Raw genomic sequence first — 22,356 nt, forward strand, 5'->3', positions numbered from 1 at the left:
ATTTATAAAAATGCATTTATTTTTTATTTATTTTTTCTATTGTAAAAAGCAAGCCTAAACCTTATTTTTGGAAACAAGCTACATTAGCGTTACAGTTTCATAAATATATGCACAAAATACAATAAAAATGACCTTCAGAAAATAATAATACAGGAATAAAACAGAGAGCTGCTTCAGCTGTAATCAATCACCATGTTATTAATATTAATAAAAGAGACGGAGAGAGATGAGCTACAAAAATCACTATTTAATACACCAATGTATCTGCACATCGAGCAATGTTATGTATTGTAGATAATACAAAGTTTCTCATTACTTACCACCCACTTAAAGTAAAATTATTAAAAATCCATTTGCCTCATTCCTTGCACTAACTGTGAAATGGAGGCGCATTATACATTGAACATTAGTAAATGAAGAAAAGTGGTAAATGTCAGATAAGCAAAAGTTATAAAGCAACAAAACTATCACCATGAGAACCCAAGTAGTCTAAAGTAGTCTAAACAGATAGCAATACATTCCTGGAGCTTGGTCACGCACTTCCTACTCCAATAAATAATTTTTTTATGGCCGCCCCCTCCCAGACCTTGTACCATTTAAATCACTGCAGACTTTAGCCTCCTTTCTTACCTGCAAGTGTGGACTGAGAAAAGATTGACCATGCTGCTTGTATGACAGTGGAATAATGCTAGCAATGGGGAACTTCTGGAAATTCAAGCTATACCTGGTTCATATATTTATCCTACAAGGTTTAGGGTGAGTAACATTACTGATAAATGTAAATGAAGCATACAAAACTTTTAGATATAAATATATAGATATAAATTTATATATAGAGAGAGAGATATCAATATATATATATAAGTATATACATATATATATATATCTTTATATCTATACATATAGATATATATATACACACGTATATAAATATATAATGTATTAATATAATAGAAACATATGACTGACACATTATGAATGCAGAAAGTGTTTCTTTTTGTTGAGTACATTTCTTGGTTGGAATACCATTTAAGATTATTCACTGAGGCTTTTCAAATGTTTCCATTTTTTGTCCTTTTTCTCAAATCTTGATGGATGTGATCACTGCCAAGGATGTGGTGAGGGAGACAGGAGCTACTTAAAAAAAAAAAAATCATTGAGTTGTTAAACCCAATGATGAGGATTGTAATCAGATCACTATTTATGACAAAGAAAATGCACTATATTACAGCCCAAATACTAAGCAGGATAAGTTTCAATTGTGGTATCTGCAGTCTATAATCTTAGAGCCTTAAGGTAGCCATACACATTAGAGCATTGCCATCTGCTCCTGCAAATATCATGGAGACCAGAGGACCATCTAATGTGGTCCCTGATGGCAGGTGTATGGGAATATTAGGAATGGGCTGTGAGATTTCAACGTGCACCATCTTCCTGTTCTTAGGGAAGATATGCAGCATCCAGAGGTGTCTGGCAGCAGCTTACGCCACTCTCCTCATTGGGAAAACATGTGCTGTTGGGATAACCAAGTGTGCACGTGAGAGGAGAGGACAAGTATCTTTGCCATGCAGAATATTAGTGTGTTAGGTGTTGTGCAACAAATTACTGACAAGTTCATGATAATCTAGTAATTTTTAAAACAGACATGAAGCAAAACATTTCCTCTCATATCTTTCACAGTATCTCATATTTTGATGTTAGGCATTTGTTATTGACGGCAGCACCATTGCTCAATTTTTTTGCCTATTTGTGAGTTTGCGCTAGTGATAATAAGTTTATAAGTTTTGTATATTAGGCTGAAATGGTGATTCATTTAAATTTTAGGCATTAAGAGGTCATTTTATGTATCTAGATGTTTTTTCTGATGCAATTTCTGACCTGTGACATTTGCTTTTATCTGTGCCATTCCTCCACTTTCCTGATACACAGAATCTCAAATCCCATGCTTCCCTTCCCATACCCAAAAATTCAGAATATATACATATATATATATATATATACTGCTAGCTCTAAACTCAATGGGAGCAGTCTACATCTAAATGAGTGAGCTCCCTCTAGTGGTGGTTGTTGGCAACCAAAATTCTATCATTGTCATGAATCTTTGAAGCTATGTGGAAGTAAAATGGAGATTTTGATCTCTAAATTTAAAGAAAAATCCCTCCTGTAAACTAAACTATGTTTAGAGACGAGTATTGCAGGAGCTCAAATTTGAGTCTAGTATGCAAGATTCTTAGCAAGTACCAGGTAATTGTGCATATATCATATTAGTTTCTACAAGAAAAGTTGTAAAAATCAAAGTTGTAAACAAGTTGTACAAGGTTTCAATAGTGATGAAGTCCACCCTGTATAATATACCGCAATGATACGACAATAATGAACTTACCTCCATCATGACTCTCTTCTTTCACCTGAGTTGATGCCACTTTCTCTCACCCACAGGAATGGATTGTGCTGTAGCACAGACTGCCTGTCGTGCCAACCTCGGTTTTATAATGCCTGGTATGAATTTACTTCTGAAGAACTCTATATGCTAAGCTGTATTTGCCTTCTATTATTTGGTTTTGTAGCTGTAACTGTATATATACCTTTCCTATTCAGAAGTCTAAATGATCTCTGCCTAGAAGGAATTAGCGTTTGTCTAATCTTGCAGTAAGACGCTGAAGTTAACTTATTATCAGACATCTGCAATTTACCATTTTTTCATATTTTCACTTACATTGTCTAAATCCTTTCTCTCCACCATCTTTAAATTTGTTCGATTGCTATACCTGGATTATTACTACTCCAAATACCTGGATTATTACTACTCCATATATCTGATGTGACTTATATGCAAGTTCTAACATAAGATCTTGAGCTAAAAGATCTCTAGTCTCTCATCTTTCTCTTCATTTTGTCCTTTTTGCTGGCATGAAGGTTGTCTCTTTGGTACCCTTCCCTTCTGTGTAGGTATTGTGGTGTAGTAACCACTGTGTCCACTAGGGGGCGCTGTGTGGATGTCCCAAGAGAATGAATGAGTGGCAGAATCCTGAAGGATGGTTATGTATCTCAAGGTGGGTGGCCTTGAGATGGAGACTTATGTATGCGTATTGATCAGCAATGATATTGCTGAGGTGTTGTTTCAAGGTGTAAGGGAGAAGTCTCCAGGTAACTAGAGAGATGGGCGGTCCTGGTTACCTACAAACCCACCCATGGGGTGTGTTTAAAGCACTGTTGGAAAGAGTGTGTAAATGCTTGAAGGACCTGTGATGAGGTCAGAGTCATGTGACCCGGTGGGCGTGGCTATGAACCATATAATGTGGCCAGAGTAGGTCACATGTGTGAATGCAGGGACCTGGTTGGTCCAGAGTGGAAGGTCCCGTGAGGAGAGTTGTCTCCTGACTAACAGCCTGTGTGTGGCTGTGTGTAATGGCTTCAAAGCCTGAGAGTTCCCTGAAGGGATAGGGACGTCTGCAGCATGAATGAAGGAACCATGTGGAGACCCTGATGTGGGTGAGATAAATGAGGCTAGGAAGCCTCCTATGCATAACCGGTATGATCATAGGCTTGACAGAGGGAAGCTCTGTAATGGACGCTATGCAGGTGAAATGAACTGTATGTTATTAGTCACGGTTTATGCTGCATAATAAACTGCATGGACTGCTATGGTTTGATAGAAAACCTGTGCCAGATGTGATTTGTTTGCTGCCTAGCGAGAATCCCCTAACTAAATGACAGCGCTACCTCACATTTGGTGGAGAATTGCAAAGGGCAATATTGTAGCCTTGTTGCTAGGGGCAATGGAAAAGGACTGCAAAGTCGGTTGCTAAGGGCAACACTGTGCCAGGAAGGCTGACAGTTGGGGAAGCCACTACCCGGCTGTGGTTCTGGAACCGTGGGGCGGCCTAGTGAGTAAGGCACTGTCCAGATCGGTGAGCTCAGTGCGGCCGTTTCCCCAGGAGAAGAGACTTATAGGATACCTCTGCGGTAGAGGGGTCCGAGAACCTGCGCGGCCAGTGAAAACCATGTTGTACTGACCGGGGTCAGTGAGAAAGAGACTGTGGTTTGCTATAGGCTGCGTCTGTGGAGAAGAGGTATCCGAGGACCTGTGTGGCCAACACAGGTAATGGACAGGTGTTCGTGTTGTGCTGACCGGGGTCAGTGATAAAGACTGTGTTCCTGGAGGGTTCAGTGAGCAAGGTCCTGGAGGGTCAGTGTTGGGAGATTCTAGGAGAATTGTGTCCCTGGAGCATGTGGTATGACCTTGGACCTGGTGAGGCATAAGTGTTGGGCAGTCTTATGTGGAGACGGATGTCCTGAATAGCACCCGCCAAGCCCCTGGAAATGGTGAGGCCGGTGTGTTGGGAAATCCTGGGAGGAGGGCCGCTCCCTGAATAGCACCCGCAGCGCCTTGTGTGTTGGATGGTCTCAGGCGGAGACGGTACATCCTGAATAGCACACAGACAGGACACGTGAGTTTTTTGTGGTGTTTTTTTTCCTCTTTTCTCAACTCAGCCTGCGGTGGCTCAGTGGGAGTCAAGAAGGGGACAAGCGGCTTCCGGTAACTCGGTGGGGTTACGAAGGTGACAAGCGGCTTCTGATGGATCGGCGGGTCCACGAAGACGGCGCAGCAGGAGCTGCAGTGACACCAGCCGCTGTGTGTGTGAACAGCAGCCGGTGATGCCGGTGATCGGTGACAGCAGGAGCTGTGGTGGTGCCAACAAAGACTTGTGTGGTTTCGTAAGAGACACAAACTGTGTGGTGTGAACTGTGGTCTGAGAAGACCGGTATAACAGACATGGGGAGATCCCAAAAGGGGGTGGAGTCCCAAAAGGGGGCGGTGGCCCAAATCGGGGTGGTAGCCCAAAAGTGGGGTGGAGTCTCAGAAGGGGGCGGTGGCCCAAATAGGGGTGGTAGTCCAAAAGGGGGTGGAGTCCCGGAAGGGGGCGGTGACCCAAACTGGAGTGGTAACCCAAAAAGGGGTGGAGTCCCAGAGGGGGGGTGACCCAAATCGGCAGCACTGGTTGGCTCAGTGGGTATGTCTGGGAAACCGCAGTGTGTCTGTATGAGTTTTGAGGAGTGTGGAATATTCTTTCCGGATAATGACGGACCACAGGTGTGTACTGTAATGCTGCACTGAGACGAAGTCTCGGGTCGGCTGGGCTCAAAGTGTCAGGTGACTCTGACAGAAACTCCTCTCGTTTTCTCTCTGACCGAGAAAAACGTCAGGATTCGCTGTAAACACGGGGTCACGGTGAACTATGCCGTAGACAGGGTAATGTTTGAGGGGCCCGTGGGTGGTGCGTGCCAAGGGGGCGGGATACCACAGGACTTAGTCTATGCCTTGGAGAGGGGCCGGGATTTTGTCACGTTTGATGACATATGGCATGAGGCTTTCAAAGAGGCGGTCAAAGCGTGTAAGGTGCACTGGGCGCCTGAGACTCAGCAGTTGGTGATAATGTCAGCCCGGGAAGACACAGCAAAGCGGGTGGCTGTCCTGGAAAACATGCATCTGCAGTGTCTCCATGTCAAACAGTTGGTTAGGCGGAGTAATGTGAAGGCTGCTCGATGCCTAGAGTTAGCAAGGGAGTCTATGAATCGGCTGGGTTTGCAGAAAGATGTGGTTCTGGTACCCAAAGCTCTGACTGGGACTATCATTGGAAGATCCGGGAAGGTAATGCAAGACCCTGTGAATATCTCCGGTGTGGTGAGGGTAGGATTTCCATCATGGTGGTTGGTTCCTTGGAAAGCCTGAGAGATTTTCGAATGCTCGTGGAGTATCGAGTGGGGTACCTGCAAGAAATTGAGCAGTTGAGGCTGGACCACAAGCGAATTAATAGAGAAGTACGGAATACCAAGTGGCGGCCGCCTCCAACCCAACAAGATGTAAGGACCCGATGCGTTCTGCCAACAAGTGACAGGGCAGTTGGCCGAAGAATGTCAGCAAGTGGTAGTTCAACTGGCAGGATGATGTTGAGAGACCGTAGTTCCTGTGAGACCCTGAATGAGTCAGACTCAGGCCAGACAGTAGGCCTGATTAAGACTGATGACCGTACCAACCAGGGGAGCAGGTCGGGGAACGGAACAAACAAGGGGAGGAACGTGGTGACCAAACAGTGTCTGATGACGCAGACAGACTGTAACTGGAGGGCCAAAGATCAGGGCGGGTATTCTGACCGCTGGGGGCGGGGGAGGCCTAACATAGAGATGAGGCCGTATGATAGATGGAGACGGTTCTCTCGACCTGTGGGGCAAGGTGTAATGAGTGCCTGGTCTTGAGAGCCTGATGTAATGTTGTGTGTTCAACCCCACAAGTTTGAACAGAGGGGGGAGGTATGTGGTGTAGTAACCATTGTGTCCACTAGGGGGCGCTGTGTGGATGTCCCAAGAGAACAGATGAGTGGCAGAATCCTGAAGGATGGTTATGTATCTCAAGGTGGGTGGCCTTGAGATGGAGACTTATGTATGCGTATTGATCAGCAATGATATTGCTGAGGTGTTGTTTCAAGGTGTAAGGGAGAAGTCTCCAGGTAACTAGAGAGATGGGCGGTCCTGGTTACCTACAAACCCACCCATGGGGTGTGTTTAAAGCACTGTTGGAAACAGTGTGTTAATGCTTGAAGGACTTGTGATGAGGTCAGAGTCATGTGACCCGGTGGGCGTGGCTATGAACCATATAATGTGGCCAGAGTAGGTCACATGTGTGAATGCAGGGACCTGGTTGGTCCAGAGTGGAAGGTCGCGTGAGGAGAGTTGTCTCCTGACTTACAGCCTGTGTGTGGCTGTGTGTAATGGCTGTCAAAGCCTGAGAGTTCCCTGAAGGGATGGGGACGTCTGCAGCATGAATGAAGGAACCATGTGGAGACCCTGATGTGGGTGAGATAAATGAGGCTAGGAAGCCTCCTATGCATAACCGGTATGATCATAGGCTTAACAGAGGGAAGCTCTGTAATGGACGCTATGCAGGTGAAATGAACTGTATGTTATTGGTCACGGTTTATGCTGCATAATAAACCGCATGGACTGCTATGTTTTGATAGAAAACCTGTGCCGGATGTGATTTGTTCGCTGCCTAGCGAGAATCCCCTAACTAAATGACAGCGCTACCTCACAGTATATTGACTTATGTGATTATTAACCCCTTAGCAACCAGAGGTATTTTAATTTTTGTGTTTTCATTTTTTGATCCTTTTCTTACCAGAGCCATAACTTTTTTATTTTTTGGTAAAAATGGCCATGTAAGGGCTTGTTTTTTATTGTACTTTTGAACAACACCATTGGTTTTAACATATCATGTACTAGAAAACGGGAAAAATATTCCAAGTGCTGTGAAATTGTAAAAAAAAGTGCAATTCCACAGTTTTTTTAAACCATGTTCAATAAATGTTAAAATTGCCCTGCCATTATGATTTTCCAGGTCATTGCAAGTTCACAGACACCAAACATATCTAGGTTCCTTTTTATTTAATTGGTGATAAAAAAAATCTCAAATTTGGTTAAAAAAATTAAAAAATATGCCATTTTCTGAGACCTGTAGGGTCTCCTATTTTTCATGATCTGGGCCTGGGTGAGGGCTTATTTTTTGCGCATTGAGCTGATGTTTTTATTGATTGCATTTTGGTGTAGATATGGTCTTTTGATCGCCCATTATTACATTTTATTGCAATGTAGCGATGACCAAAAAACATACAGTAATTCTGATGTTTTGAATTTTTTTCTCATTTTTTTTCTCGTTGCGCATTTTAGTGATCAGGTTAATTTTTTTACGATTCTGAAAGCAGCGATACCAAATGTGTATATTTGATTTATTTTCATTGTTTTATAGGGGCAAAAGGGAGATTATCTGGACTATGATTGTTTAACTTTTTGAATGGTTCAATAGTCTCCGTGGGAGACTAGAAACTGTAGTAATTTGATCACCTCTGCTACACACAGACGATGATCAGTTGTGCTCAAAGGTTTACATACCCTGGCAGAATTTTTGCTCTCTTGGCCTTTTTTCAGAGAATATGAATGATAACACCAATTTTTTCTCCACTCATGGTTAGTGCTTGGGTGAAGCCATTTATTGTCAATCTACTGTGATTTCTCTTTTTAAATCATAATGACAACCCAAAACATTCAAATGACCCTGAGAAAAAGTTCACATACCCTGGTGATTTTGTCCTGATAACATGCACAGAAGTTGATACAAATGGGTTGAATGGCTAGTAAAGGTAGCATCCTCACCTGAGACCTCTTTGCTTGTAATCAGTGTGTGTGCCTAAAAGCTGAGTGACTTTCTGGGATCCAGACAGACTCTTGCATCTTTCATCCAGCCACTGATGTCTCTGGTTTGTGAGTCATGGTGAAAGCAAAAGAATTGTTAACGGATCTACTGGAAAAGGTAATTGAACTGTATAAAACAGGGAAGGGATACAAAAAGATGAGACTAAAATTTATCTTTTTGGCCACAACCATAAATGTTACATTTGGAGAGAGGTCAACAAGGTCTATGATGAAAGGAGCACCATTCCTATTGTAAAGCATGGAGGTGGATCACTGATGTTTTGGGGATGAGTGAGTTACAAAGGCACAGGAAACTTGGTCAGAGTTGAAGGAAAGATGAGTGCAGCAAATACTGGAGGCAAAATTGCAATCATCAGCCCAGAAAATGCGCATGGGACGTACTTGGATATTCCGACATGATAATGATCCAAAATACAAGGCCAAATCGACCTGTCATTGGCTACAGCAGAACAAACTGAAGGTTCTGGAGAGGCCATTTTAGTCTCCTGACCTCAATATCATTGAGCCACTCGGGGGAGATCTCAAGCACGCAATTCATGCTAGACAGCCAGGAATTTGTAGGAACTGGAGGCTTTTTGCCAAGAAGAGTGGCCAGCTTTACCATCTGAGAAAATGACCCTCATCCACACCTACCACAAAAGACTTCAAGCTGTCATTGAAGTTAGAGGAGGCAAAACACCGTATTAAGAAATGAGGTATGTGAACTTTTGCTCAGGGTCATTTGGATGTTTTGGATTGTCATTATTATTTAAAAAGAGAGAACACAGTAGTTTGACAATAAATGGCTTGACCCAACCACTAACAATGAGTGGAGAAAAAGTTTCATTCATATTCTCTGAAAAAAGGTCAAGATAGCAAAATTTGTTCCGGGGTATGTAAACTTTTGAGCACAGCTGTATATATCAGCTGTCATGTGCCCAGAAAGGTGTGTGCTCAGCGCTGTAGCCTGCACCAAACAGGGGGAGTCTGACATCGGTATACTATTACGCCCGATGTCAGAAAGGTGTTAATATCTTCTCCATTTTAGTTGGTAAGGATCTGTTGAGTATCTCAATGCCAAGTTCTCATTTACAGCAATGGGTAAATGAAAAGACAGCTCATAACATATTTGTAAATGCTAATGGGTATTCCAAATTGACTTTCAGTAATTTATCAAACTAATAATTAGAATATCTTATGTATTATATATTATTAAAAATGCACTTACAAAATGTGATTTCTGCTCATTTTTTTCAAGCAAAAACCTTAAATTGTGTATCATATGGCCGACATAGTGCTCCATTCATTATTGAATTTAAACTTTTTTTGTTTATTTTTGGTGTTTTTAAAAGCATCCTGCCCAGTTCAATAGCGCTATTAAGCAACAGCTATAGGGTTAATGTGTAGGTTGAATGCATTATGAATGTGCCAAGTCAAATACTGAAAGATCAGCACCCAGGAAGAAAATTATCTTTATTTTTCCCAGAAGATGCTAACTTTCAATCATACAGACGTGTCCGGAGCAATTACAGCAACCGATCACAGCACTGGGGGTGACATCTGTAAGGATGCCCTGGCACTGGTTGTAGTGCATCAAAACAGAGCTGATTGTTAGTGCCAGGATGTGCCTACAGTTGCTGCTCTCAGCGCTGTGACTGGTGACTGTAATTGCTTTGGGCATGCCTACATCAATGCAAGCAGATGGATCCCGATGAAAAGAAATAAAGTTTATTTTCCTATGGGTGAAGCACCTTTAGTATTGCAGCCGGGCACCTTCATAATGCTAGTAACCTACAAATTTGCCTCATCTCTGGAGGTTCTTTTAACCTGTTTTTGATTTACACCAAATTCTCCTATTGATTTGTTTCTTTATTTTAGCCTATTTTATAAGTACTAACTTTTTTTCATTTGCCTGGGAATTGCTTTTGCCTTCCAGAGGTTTACGGACAATTCATCAATTGCAAATTTTTAAAAGGTCACAACTTTTGTTTGCGTAGTCGTAGTCCACTTTTCCTTCTGAAGTCATTTGTCTGAAATTTTATTACAAATTTTGTGTGACATTTTAGAGAAACATATGAATTTTTTGTTATAAAAAAGTTAAAAAATCCCAAAACAAATAATAATTGAACCACATGCAGTAACTTGAAAAATTTAGCACAAAAAACAAAAACCAAAAGACAAAATAATTGTGACTTAAAAAAACCCAAAAATGAATCTGGCCCATAAACTCTTAAAAATGTCTGAATAGATGTTCAGTATTGTAACATTGAAATGTATAGTTTTATTGTACCTGTACTGAACTTTAAGCAATGGCTGCCATAAAATATTGTGAAACTGACATAATTATTATTGGGTATGGAACGAAGTCGGAGAGCAATATAAATGACTGCTGGCTCCAGTTTGAGTTAAGAAAGAAGCATTAATGTTTGGATCTAGCAGTCATTTATCACTTCTTATCAGATCCTTCAGTTGCCAAAAGTGTTTTGAAATACATTACGTGTCATTTGGATTACTGTCCTAGTAATTGTCACTGTTAAAATGATGGAACCAAATGGAAAAGATTGAAGCAAGACTTCTTAGATACGACATCATATAATAAACCTGGTCGTCTCATCTGTCTTTCATTATCAAAGATTATAGCTAGTCATAATATTAGCCAAAGTTCACTACAGTTGTCATAAGACATTGACCTCCACCATCCCTATTGTACATGGCAACTAGTCTTAGGCAACAAAACAGATAACCAGCCTCACTTTGCAGATTAGCAAAACTTTTCCAAGCTTTGTGCATAATACATAATCGAAGTTTAAAGATAAAGTGACGTTAGTTGACTCCCAGTGATGAATGTATTAAGTGCATTTTATTTGCCATTATCACTATTAATACTTGTTTTATTATCTATATTTTCTAGCAGTAAGTGGTCTTTAAAGTGGCTGCATTAGATTAGAGAAAGGATATGGTCTTTTTTAGGCAGAATAAATTCCGCTCTTGTGCAGGAGCTGCATCTGGAATTGCTTTATAATTATTTATGGTCTGTAATTGTAGAATTATAAGAAATATACTTTTTTTATTATCTTGTGTCATCCTTTAAAGAAGCACTCCCAAACTTTTTATCCTCTTAATATGTTGAAATCATCATATTATATAGCACTGTGTACTTACTATGGCTTATTTTGCCTTTCTACCCAACTTTTTCTTCTCTTTTTTTCTGATATATGTATAAACAGGAAGTCTCTTTTCACTGCATGAGTCATCCCCCTCTTAAACTCCGGACCTAACTGATCTGCTTCTCACCTATGCCAGAGACTTTGCAGTGATGACTCATGCACGAAAAAGAAACTGCTTGTTCCTACACAGACCTTTGAAGGACTCAGCTATGGTAGTTTGCTTTTACTCTCACAATATGACAGACCTCATTTAAAACAGAAGAATAAACTGGGTAGAAAGGCAAGATGAGCAATTGTAAGTACACTGTGCTATATAATATGATGACTGCAATATATTAAGAGGATACAAATTTTTTTTGGTAGTGCTTCAAGGCCTGTTCTTTTTGCATCAGTCACAATCAGTCAAAGTGTGAAAAATATGGATCCAGTGAAGATTGCAAAAAACTGATGCATCGGATCCGTTTTTTCGACGGATCTGCTGAAGCTGCAGCTTTTGGAATTTAAAATAATTTGCTGGATCCGTTTTTTTCACACTTTGACTGATTGTGACTGATGCAAAAAGACTGAAGTGTGAAACCGGCTGCTTGTTACCACTGGATAAGAGCTCTTTCAGATGTCATTAATTTTTCTCATATGGAAAAAAACGGTCCAAGTTTCATCAATGTTCTTGATCGGAGTTTGTTCAATGTATTGGTCCAAGGCTGATTAAAATTGGACGAGTCTCTGTTATTTTTTGCTGTGTAACCTATAAAATTGTCTGCACAGCCAGGTTGGGACACACTCCTAGGCCAAAACATCAAAACGGACTAAAATTAGGATCTCTGGGTCAATAATCCTAGCATGATAACCGATAAATTCTAAAGGATAATGTATAACACCAAAATCAATCAAGAGAAAGGGGTTTTATGCAAATGAATATTAAATTTTATTACGCATAAATAACAGACAAAAATTGGTAATCAGATAAGGAAATAAAAAAGCTAAAGGAGATATGAAAAAAGATCATGACAAAGGAGGGGAAAAAAAAGTGTCCCTTAGCAACAACCGCACATATATAAAGGGTTAGGCCAGTATATACAGAATGCAAAAAGAAATTAATTAGCCAGTGAACCAATGAGTATAATTAATAATCTGGGCAACAGATTCAGGCATAATAGCCTGATGTTTCCTTGAGACGGAACATGTAGATAAAGTGTTATATGTGCATATGGTTACTGGCTGAATATCAGGATACCGGCATAGATGTCCTAGGGTGAAAAGTTACTTAGATGTAGGGATAATGTGAAATAACATTACCTTGAGACATATTGTAGTCAACGTGCGGGAGTGCAGGTGGGACACGCAGGAGCCCCATTCTCTCGATGGATTTTGTGTTATACGTTATCCTTTAGAATTTATCTGTTATCATACTTGGACTAGTAACCAAATAATTTTAGTCGGTTTTGATTATGTGCTGATTAGTCTGCGAAAATAATCGGACATGTGAACAGCACCATAGACTATAATTGGTATGAGTTTTACCCATTAAAACATGGCAAGAACTCGTATTGTAAAAATTGATATCTGAATGAGCCCCAAGTCATTGAGCAAGGATCTGAAGCACTCCTTATGGCACTCCTTATGATACCTATTCCATATTGTAAAATAGATTTATTTTACGTTATATTCTTACATTTCCCCAGTTTTATATTTTAATAAGTTCCCAAAGCTGAACTTTAGGGGCCATGTTCACAGTTTCTCAGCAATCTTCAATACCATACATTATTATCACTCACATTGGTTTCCTGTCTGGCTCACAATCTAGTTTCCCCATCTCAAGTGAAGCTGACTGACCTTTAGATTATGACATTATATAAATGTTTCCTTTCTTGAATTTTTTCTAGTTAGGGCTCATTTAGATGGTCGGTCTGCTTTCGGTCAGTTATCATGTACTGGTCTGTTTAGACCGGCCGACCACACTTTTATGTACCCAGAATTATTATTAATACGATCGTTCTGTGGGCAAATGACATCCAGTTATCTGCAACTCATCGCCTGCTGCCAAGAATGGTAATTTTTAAGCTTGCTTAACATTCATCTCACTAGACAAGCATTTTGGGCTCATTCATTGGGATATTGCAGGTCTGCTTAAATAGGCCGTTCATTGGAAAATGTTACAAATTATTGACCTGTTTAAATGTATGGCATTAGGGCTTACCTAAATCATTATGTATAAAGGACTAATAAGTCTAAAGATTACCATATGTTTTCTTTTAAGGGCAAATCAAAGGGATGTGTCATCTCACTGGGACCCAGATGAAGGTATGTGAGGACCACTTCCCTGACAATTGTATTTCCCACAGCTAGTATCTGCATTATGATGTGACTAGACATCAGAACCTATGTAAGAAATAATCTGGACTAGCAGTTCATCATCTAGTATAAAGCAGAGTTATAGGACCCACATGGAAGTGTGGGACGTGACGACGCTCTCATTCCTCTGATTGAAGCTAGATTTGTATTAACTACATGGCTGTAACCGGCGGACTTCAGCTCCTAATCATCTTCACTTCATTTCAATAAAAATAAACTTTGCCCTTAGATAGCAAATATGTAACCATTTATTCCATGCGGCTTTCATCTTTTCCCTTTAAAAACAGTTTGACGTGGCATAGGTTAATGGATGAGTGCAGATTGTGCTGCAGTGAGCAGTATGTGTCATAGGAACATTATGCAGGACGCTACTGAATGAAAACCACAACATTTGAGCAAACTGTCAAAAGGTTTTTGCCATTTATGCACAGCGTAATGTAGTGGCAGGAATCCTGATTACAGCGATGTGTCACTTATTGGGCTGCTTACTGTAGTTTCAACAAAATGAGGCCTTGGCATCTGCCATATTCATAAGCTTAATTTATCCCCACCTCTACCACTGAATGACAGCTTACTGCCTATGCCCAGTGTACTCAGACAGCTGCCAATCAGTGGTGTGGGCGGGGTTATATAAAGCTGAGCATTAATAGAACTACTAGATCTGTAGCAGGTAAAGTGCTGATTTTACCTAAACAGCAGCAAATAGCCTAGTAAGTGGCACATCTCTACAATCGGGGTCTCTGTCCCTATATCATGCTGCTCTCAAGCAAAAACCTAGCCACAAATTCCTTTTAATGCAACTTTAATTTTATGATGCAATACTCTACTTTTTAAAGTAATAAAGGACAAGACTTCTGCTGAACAGACATGGAAAATATTGTACAGTCATGGCCAAAAGTTTTGAGAATGACACAAATATTATATTTTCACATGATCTGCTGACCTCTGGTTTTTATGTGCATTTGTCAGATGTTTTTATCACATACAGAAATATAATTGCAATCATATTATGAGTAGCAAAAGGTTATATTGACAGTTAGAATGAGTTAATGCAGCAAGTCAATATTTTCAGTGTTGACCCTTCTTCTTCAGGACCTCAGCAATTCTCCCTGGCATGCTCTCAATCAACTTCTGGATCAAATCCTGACTGATAGCAGTCCATTCTTGCAAAATCAATGCTTTTATTTTGTCTGAATTTGAAGGGTTTTTTTGTCCACCCGTCTCTTGATGATTGACCACAAGTTCTCAATGGGATTAAGATCTGGGGAGTTTCCAGGCCATGGTCCCAAAATCTCTATGTTTTGTTCCCTGAGCCATTTAGTTATCACCTTTGCTTTATGGCAAGGTGCTCCATCATGTTGAAAAAGGCATTGTTGATCGCCAAACTGCTCTTGGACGGTTGGGAGAAGTTGCTCTTGGAGGACATTCTGGTACCATTCTTTATTCATGGCTGTGTTTTTAGGCAAGACTGAGGGAGAGCCCATTCCCTTGGCTGAGAAGCCACCCCACACATCAATGGTTTCAGGATGCTTGACAGTTGGCATGGTAGCGCTCACCTGGTCTTCTCCGAATAAGCCGTTTTCCAGATGTCCCAAACAATCGAAAAGGGGATTCATCAGAGAAAATGACTTTACCCCAGTCCTCAGCAGTACACTCCCTGTACCTCTTGCAGAATATCAGTCTGTCCATGATGTTTTTCCTGGAGAGAAGTGGCTTCTTTGCTGCCCTCCTTGAGACCAGGCCTTGCTCCAAGAGTCTCCGCCTCACAGTGCGTGCAGATGCACTCACACCTGCCTGCTGCCATTCCTGAGCAAGCTCTGCACTGCTGGTAGCCCGATCCCGCAGCTGAAACACTTTTAAGAAACGGTCCTGGCGCTTGCTGGTCTTTCTTGGGCGCCGTGGAGCCTTTTTGGCAACAAGGGAACCTCTCTCCTTGAAGTTCTTGATGATGCGATAGATTGTTGACTGAGGTGCAATCTTTCTAGCTGCGATACTTTTCCCTGTTAGGCCATTTTTGTGCAGTGCAATGATGACTGCACATGTTTCTTTACAGATAACCATGGTTAACAGAAGAGAAACAATGATGCCAAGCACCAGCCTCCTTTTAAAGTGTCCAGTGGTGTCATTCTTACTTAATCATGACAGATTGATCTCCAGCCCTGTCCTCATCAACACCCACACCTGTGTTAATGGAGCAATCACTGAAACGATGTTAGCTGGTCCTTTTAAGGCAGGGCTGCAATGATGTTGAAATGTGTTTTGGGGGATAAAGTTCATTTTCTAGGCAAATATTGACTTTGCAAGTAATTGCTGTTAAGCTGATCACTCTTTATAACATTCTGGAGTATATGCAAATTGCCATTAGAAAAAATGATGCAGTAAACTTTGTAAAAATTAATATTTGTGTCATTCTCAAAACTTTTGGCCATGACTGTAGAAACATCGTGCAGTGCTTTTTATACCAAATGTTCACCTCCTATTTTCAGATAACATAGTATATTGCAACTTTAATGACAATACTAAACCCTTCTGTGATTGGACACAACGCCATGGAAATACTGATGAGGGAGACTGGATCAGAGCAAAGTTCTGCACTCCGACAGCTGGCACCGGTCCAGATGGGGACTACCCTGATGGATGTAAGATCATTTTAGAATTCCTTTCTTTCCTATATATTCTGATCAATCTTGAGCTGTTAAATTTCCTGGACTGTTCGGATCACCTGACAAATAATTGATGTATTCCCGAAAAACACATCTCTGTTCAGAAAGCATAATATATATATAATTATGCTTACATTATGTATCTATGAATGCATAGTGGGGCAGATTTACCATCTTGGTAACATAGAGGAGACGTGTGTGCACAGTGGTCAAGGTGCCAAAGATAAGCTCTGCCTATGACTGTAGTATAATTCTGCCTCTTAAACTTATCACAATGTGTTGACATTCTATTTCCCTTCCAGTTGGGTATTATCTCTATCTAGAAGCATCCAACTTTATCCCAAATGACAGAATAATACTTGATAGCAGACCCCTGGTCATCCATGAGACTATATGTATAGATTTCTGGTATCACATGGATGGCGCAGAATCAGAGAGTCAGCTCAATGTCATCGTTACGGGCGATCATGGCTTGGGGCAATCTAATATTTGGCAAAGAATTGGACGACAAGGCCCTGACTGGTTGTATGGCTCAGCGACTTTTACTCCGGCAACGACTGATATTCAGGTAAGAAAATTAAAGATAATCACTAAATCCTGACTGAAAAAAATAATCTAATTTTGGTAGGTTAGAAAATATCTCCATCTAGTGGACTTTCCACTAGCTGTTATTGTATACATGTATATGCGTATGCATCTACGTCTAGAGGCATAGATACATATATAACGTGTATAAATATGTATATATCTGTATATACTTATACATGATGACAATTGTGAACTATAAATGTACAGATTTTTTTCTTAATTTCTTAATTTCACAACTTCTTCAAAGAGGAGTATATATATATATATATATATATACACAGTATACGTGTGAGTTTATATATGTATGTGTGTATGTATATGCGTATGTGTATTTATATGTGCATATATATACTTAGTATGTGTGTGCATATATGCATCTATAACATGTATAAATAAATGCATAAATATGCATACATATACTGTATATATATTCTCCTCTTTGAGCAAGTTGTGAAATGAAAAAGTACATTTATAGTGTTATGAATGCTCACAATCGCCATCATTCATTACAAACTGAATTTCATCTGTCTCCAAAGAGATTTCCCCTATCTGTAACATCACCTGTTCTTATCTATGGTTAGGCCAGACCCTTCCTTGGTCAGATATCGGGTGATAGTGGACTGAAAATGTACACCAGGGGCTTCTGTTGGAGCTACATGCTTCCCATAAACTTTGGTACAAGTATTGATAAGTGGGAACTGTAGGAAGATATTGGCTAAAATAAGAAATGCTGTACTTAGAGTATTATAAGAAATTGTAGCGTGTTTAGTGTCCATTTAATAAAAGCTGAATATTGAGCCTTCTTTTGCATTTTAGATATCATTCATGGCAGTTCGAGGTCTGACAGATGCTGGAGACATCGCCATTGACAATGTCCGAGTGAAGAAAGGATCATGCGGTAAATGCCTTTGTTATTTTACTTACCTTAGTGTGTTATCTAGTAAATTATCACAGCTCTATCATCAGATTTTCCCTAATATATGGAATTTAGTATATAGCTAAATCTCTACAAGCAGAAGAATGGATAGTAATAGAGCAGGTGAGTAATACTGCAGCTCATGTGACTGTAATACATAGAGGCGCTGCTGGACACTCTGCTAGCTCCAGTCTGGAAAAGCATAGATATTGGGGAATACTGACACGAGTAATGGTTATAGAAACTTTAAGAATTGCTGAAGCCTCCGTCTGTGGTTTCTGAACATCTAAGCTCCATTTAGATTATATGGATCTGTAGATGTTGAAAAATGACAGCTCTATATATGTTGTGACCATAAGGCTATGTGCGCATGTTGCGGATTTGCTTGTGGAAATTTCTGCTCCTCTTGGCCGAAAAACGCAGAGGAATTTCCACACGTTTTTTATGCGGATTTTATGCGTTTTTAATGTGGATTTACATGTGGATTTGTATGAGGACTTGTTTGCAGATTTGTTAGCCAAATAAAGATATATTATTTAAAAAAAAATGTGTTGTCATTTCCTTGTCCAACCTCCATTGTTGACGTGCTTCAACCAAGATGGGCACTATTCTATATTCTCCGCCCACACACTCTTCCTCCTCCTGACATCATTTCCTTTGACAAATCTGCAGTGTTTTTAGCACCAAATCCGCAGCTAATCCACAGCAAATCCGCAAACCTTTTTCCACCTGCACTTCTGCTGCAGATTTGAGTGACTTAATGGCTGTTAATGGGTGAAAACTGCTGAAGATCAGCAAAAAGAATTGACATGCTGCGGAAAGTAAAACGTTGACATTAAGGATGGAAATTTCAAGATCATGTGCACAACACTTCAGCATTGTCATTGATTAACCTTGCTTTAGTAATTCTTTGTGTCTTTGGAGCATTTCCGCATGAAAAAAACACTGCAGAAATGCAACAAATCTGCATTGTGTGCACATAGCTTACAAAGCTGTAGAGCAATAAGTTGGAGACCTTTGGCTTGGTCTTTGTACAGATCAGCGCAAAAATTAGCCAACTAGACACATGTGCAAGTTGCAGACATGACTGGATCTATGTGTATCTCCTGTACAGCATATTCAGTGACTGTCTACTATTTGCATACACTAGTGTGGTCTATAAATTGGACCACCTAGGCTATATGTCGGACCAGACTAGTGCATGCTACGTTTTTTCCACGTGAAATCTGAGGTACATGTGGTAACGTGTAGCATTGCTCCATGTGCTGTCTGCTTACAAACCGTTGCACACATGGATGGCACCCAGCAAAGAGCAAACAGATGAACGGCATACTAGGGCGCACAAATCACCACATTACCAGACGGAGCTATTTATCTGAAGTATTGCGGCATATAATTCAGTCAAAAAACGGAGGTGCTTGCATGAAAAAACATGAATATTTCAATGTGAAGCGAAAAAAGAAGAAATATGCAGCACTCACCGATATAGCTGAAAAACTGTGCGTCTTTATTTCACATAAATTCCATCAATAGATGTGTGGACATGCAGGACGTTAGAGGAATGCTAGGGGAGGGAGGTGCCGGACAACGGCCGTTTCGCGATTACTCGCTTCTACGGGTCCAGGTGGACATGGATGGCACACAGATCAAAGATAGGCTTGTCTGAATTTGGCCATTAGGTGAAAGAACATGGCATCTAAACACATATGGGGCCTTACAGTCCTTCAGAATGACTCCAATGTCATTAAGGCTTTGATAGATATAAAAGGAGTCTGTGGCTCCATAGTACAGACAGAATCGGTGTGCCCCCATACAGTTGTTGCCAGGTTCACGAGGTATACATAATTTCCCAAGCATTTATTTGTAAACTTTTAAAATGTTAATATCTTATTAACCTCAATGACTCACAATGTTTTTATCTATTTCCTTTGGAATTGAAGAAAAGCCAACTGAAGCCCCTAGGTCAACTATTACCATTAAACCATCTTCTCCAATCACAGCAAAACCAACCTCCGCTCCCGAAATATCAGGTACGTGTAAGATTTCAGGCTGCGCTTTCACATGTCGATGATTATAAAAGGCTTTTTGTGCTTATGTAAATCTTGTTGTTATGTTTTATACCAAATGCATGTATTTATTTGCAGGAGGAACGTGCAGCGGTTATGGTGATCCGCATTACTTCACATATGATAACTACGCCCATACATTCATGGGAAACTGCACTTACACGCTGACAAAGCTTTGTGACGCCGATGCTGGCTTGCAGGACTTCAATGTGGAAGTTGAGCATGAGTACAGAGGAAGTAACACACGGGTGTCCTACGTGAAAGAAGTCACAGTCTACGTTCACAGCTACAAAATCGTCCTGGGGAAACAGAAGCTAGTAAAGGTAAGTAAGGGCCAAATTAGTATCGGTGCTTCATTTCTACGCGTCGTTTTAGCTTTAGTGCTTTATCATCATAATGGTAACTATCTAGCAATAAACAGCTCATTGAATTTTAATTTAATTTATTTAGCCCTAATTAATTAATTTAAGCAATTGATTGCCAGGAATCTGAGTGTTATTTAAATCACTATAGGAGACCCCAGAGGCATATTTTGAAGACCATGGGCACTAATGTAAAATCTGTAACAGGACCCCCTTTTTCTAATGTGCCATTTATTTTACTATTATATTCTTGTGGGACAAAGGGAAATTTGTGCTCCCGAAAATAACTGCTACCTCTGCACTCACTATATCTGCGCCATCAGGAGACCCATTTCAAGTATAAAAGTATCAGCATTTGGTCTATCAGGATCCTTCCCTTTCTGTAAATATGGTGTTCCTCATTAATACTAACAAAACACCACTTCATAAGCCTTGCACTGTTCTCCAATTATTTCTCCTTAAAACTTACGAATAAGTCAATATCTACAGAGACTTTTCTGAGTTCACCTTATTAATTTGATTGAGTGGGTATGGTCTCCAAATATTGGACTGCTTAATTATAAAGAAAGTCAGAAAATGGCACATAATCTACTGCAATTTTACACCTGCTAAATAGGTGTGCATATTTTAAAAAATTGGGAGCAAATTACTCCAATTTTATAATATTTTTAGACTTTATTTTTTAACTGCAGCTCACGCGATAAAATCAGACACACTCCAAAAAGTCTATTATAACCATGTCTAAATTGATAACTGAGTGTTACTATTTATATTGTCGATAGGTTGTAGCCTTATAAAGTCTCAAACTATTTGCCTAAAAAACCTTATTTTACGGGAATCTGTAACCCTCTTTTTCTTCCCTATTTGAGAGCAGCATGATGTATGAGACAAGACCTTGAGTCCAATGATGTATCACTTGCCGGACTGCTTGCTGCAGTTTTGATAAAAATCACCATTGAGATCTACCATTTCTCAGATTGCTGATCTCTGTATAACCTGCCCAAACTACTGATTAGCAGCTTCTGTGTACACTGTGCATAGGCAAAAAAGTGGTGGGGGTGGAATTATACAGAGCACATGAATATGGAGGACTACATGGCAGCAGGTTTACTAGTACTCTAGTGATAATCTCCTGTTGATAAAACTATATTTTTTCAAAACTACAGCAAGCTGCCCAATAAGTGACATATCACTGGAATCAGAGTCTCTACTGTAAGCTGCTTTCAGATTAGGTTCCAAAAATTTGTTCTCAGATACCACTTGAAAATTGATCAAGGAAATGTAATCATCATTAGTATTGTCTTCTTTATTCGATATATTATATGTACACAGGTGAATGGAGTGGACCAACAGCTGCCACTGAGTTTATTTCCAGATGTGTTCATTGGCTTCACTGGGCAGTATGTTGCAGTCACAGCTGCATTTGGTCTACGAGTAAAATATGATGGCAATCACAGAGTTGAAGTTACTGTATCTGAAGCCTACCAAAATAAAGTATGTGGAATTTGTGCCAATTATAATTTGAACCAAAAAGATGATAATCTCAACCCTGATGGAGGAAAAGAGGCAGACTCTGTGAGCTATGGGAACAGCTGGCAGGTTGGCAGTGATACCAGGTAAAATATATTTTTCATTAATGTTAAAATTGAAAAAAATAGGCTATAGTAAAAAGTCACTAATTGTAGTTTAAACGTGTGCCAAAATGTAAGTATTATACACCAAAAGGGTAGTAGAAAAATGATAAGTTAAAAGCTGATGTTTAGAGATGGGCAGACAGCTGGATGTTCGGATCTGGTGGGTTTGGCCGAACAGTTACAAAAAGTACAGGTTCGGGTACTAGAACAATACCCATACCCGAACATTAACACGGACCCCATTCAATTGAATGGCGGGCCCAAACATCCAGTGTTTGCCACGCTGTCATGTGCATTACTACGCAGCAAACACCACTGATCGGTGGTGAAACCATTCCTGTTGGTCATAGAACCACGGTTC

At 40.1% G+C, this 22,356-nt stretch overlaps 1 protein-coding gene across 1 annotated transcript in view; it reads left to right on the top strand.

Moving 5' to 3' along the window:
- Positions 1-621: 621 nt before the first annotated feature.
- The window catches only part of LOC141092728 (IgGFc-binding protein-like), a 273,657-nt gene continuing 251,922 nt past the window's right edge, over positions 622-22,356 (top strand). Inside the window, exons 1-9 of the mRNA XM_073579121.1 lie at positions 622-756; positions 2,440-2,499; positions 13,672-13,715; positions 16,253-16,405; positions 16,732-16,997; positions 17,834-17,915; positions 19,874-19,963; positions 20,078-20,322; positions 21,694-21,977. Coding sequence (XP_073435222.1) covers positions 686-756; positions 2,440-2,499; positions 13,672-13,715; positions 16,253-16,405; positions 16,732-16,997; positions 17,834-17,915; positions 19,874-19,963; positions 20,078-20,322; positions 21,694-21,977 — 1,295 coding nt within the window. The 5' untranslated portion in view covers positions 622-685. The remainder of the gene's footprint in view (positions 757-2,439; positions 2,500-13,671; positions 13,716-16,252; positions 16,406-16,731; positions 16,998-17,833; positions 17,916-19,873; positions 19,964-20,077; positions 20,323-21,693; positions 21,978-22,356) is intronic.

This window comes from Dendrobates tinctorius, unplaced genomic scaffold (assembly GCF_039654945.1).
Source record: "Dendrobates tinctorius isolate UK_male_01 unplaced genomic scaffold, ASM3965494v1 ptg000060l, whole genome shotgun sequence".
NCBI lineage: Eukaryota > Metazoa > Chordata > Amphibia > Anura > Dendrobatidae > Dendrobates > Dendrobates tinctorius.